The 1,424-nt window shown below is 43.5% G+C and overlaps 1 gene segment (V, D, J or C); it reads right to left on the bottom strand.

Moving 5' to 3' along the window:
* Positions 1 to 253: 253 nt before the first annotated feature.
* Positions 254 to 789, bottom strand: LOC122114144. The segment is given in 2 exon segments: positions 254 to 610; positions 735 to 789. Coding segments are annotated over 2 exon segments (366 nt in total).
* Positions 790 to 1,424: the final 635 nt, after the last annotated feature.

Here is a 1,424-nt window from a genome sequence, read left to right as displayed (position 1 = left end):
CCAATTTACCACCAGAACACCAGAAATGGAACTGTGGCTCAAAATGTTGGAGTGCTAACATTGAGCCAAAGAACTCAAGCCCCAAGACTGACAATAACAATAACACAAAACCATTGCTGCTTAGAATATCTGTTACTTGTGTTATTGATTTATGAATCTCAAGTGTTGACACAATTCACACTCTTCAAGTCTATATTGTCTATATCTGAGCAGCTCTGTCAGCAGATGGAGGCACAGGAGGAGCAGCTGGGGCAGCCCAGACTCTCACTTCTGTTTCCCTGGGAGGTTTTTGTTATGGCTTATATCACTGTGGGAGGAAAGTTGTTATACTGTTGACAGTAATAAGTGGCAACATCTTCAGGCTGCAGGCTGCTGATGGTGAGAGTGAACTCTGTTCCAGATCTACTGCCACTGAACCTGGATGGAATGCCAGATGCCAAAGTACTACTACTATAGATCAGGAGTTTAGGGGCTTCCCCTAGTTTCTGCTGGTACCAGGCTAAATAGCCATAAATGTTTTCACTGGCTCTGCAAGTGATGGTGGCTGTGCCTCCTACAGATGCAGACAAGGTGGATGGGGACTGGGTCATCTGGATGTCACACCTCGCATCTGGCAGGGGAAACATGAAACAAATATCCACATTATTAACCGAATTATAAGAAGGCTCTCCTGAAGAGTAAAGTATCATGGATCTCACTGAGGAATTTTAATGCCCAATATTCTTTATCCTTACCTGGGAGCCAGAGCAGCAGGAGCCCCAGGAGCTGAGCAGGGATCCTCACGTCCATGCTGTGTGCTGACTGGGACAGACTACTACACCGACTATGAGCAGCCTATGAAGAAGTCCTGAGGGCAGTGGGCTGTGCTGCTGGCACATGCAAATCATCAGCTTCTGGACAAGGTTAAACACAACTGTACGGATGTCTCATCTCAGTAGGTCTACACGAATTTGAGTCTCAGGAGACTTAGGTCAGGCAACAGACTGTGTTGTAGCCACAGAAGAGCATCAGCTCATTTCTTCCTTGTGGGTGGAGCACACCACTGATCTCATTGAGGATAAAAGTCTCTTTTATTTTTATTTCTTTATCTGAGACAAGACCTGTCCATTAAAAGGTTAGTTCCAGAAATTTACAGACGTTTGCACAACACTAATTTGGCACATGCCTTTATTATCCAGAGCAGGAACTCTGAGAATTGCTCTGATTCACTGATTATCTTTATGTGGCAATTTGTCAGCACTGCTGTCCTGTAATGCGATACTTAGAGATGAAATAAGAATGTGAAGCTATTACATTGATTAGAAAGTAGTTAAACTTGTGAATTGTGCAGCACAGACATATTTTCTCCTATATCTCTGAATTCCTTGTATCAGCAGACACATAAAAGCAAGACATTTTCTTCTCTTCAAACCTGACCAATCTTT

Source organism: Dipodomys spectabilis, unplaced genomic scaffold (assembly GCF_019054845.1).
Source record: "Dipodomys spectabilis isolate Male_0828 unplaced genomic scaffold, ASM1905484v1 ptg000106l, whole genome shotgun sequence".
Taxonomy (NCBI): Eukaryota; Metazoa; Chordata; class Mammalia; order Rodentia; family Heteromyidae; genus Dipodomys; species Dipodomys spectabilis.
Note: the sequence above shows the minus strand (reverse complement) of the source record. Positions and strands in the feature narration are given on the sequence as shown.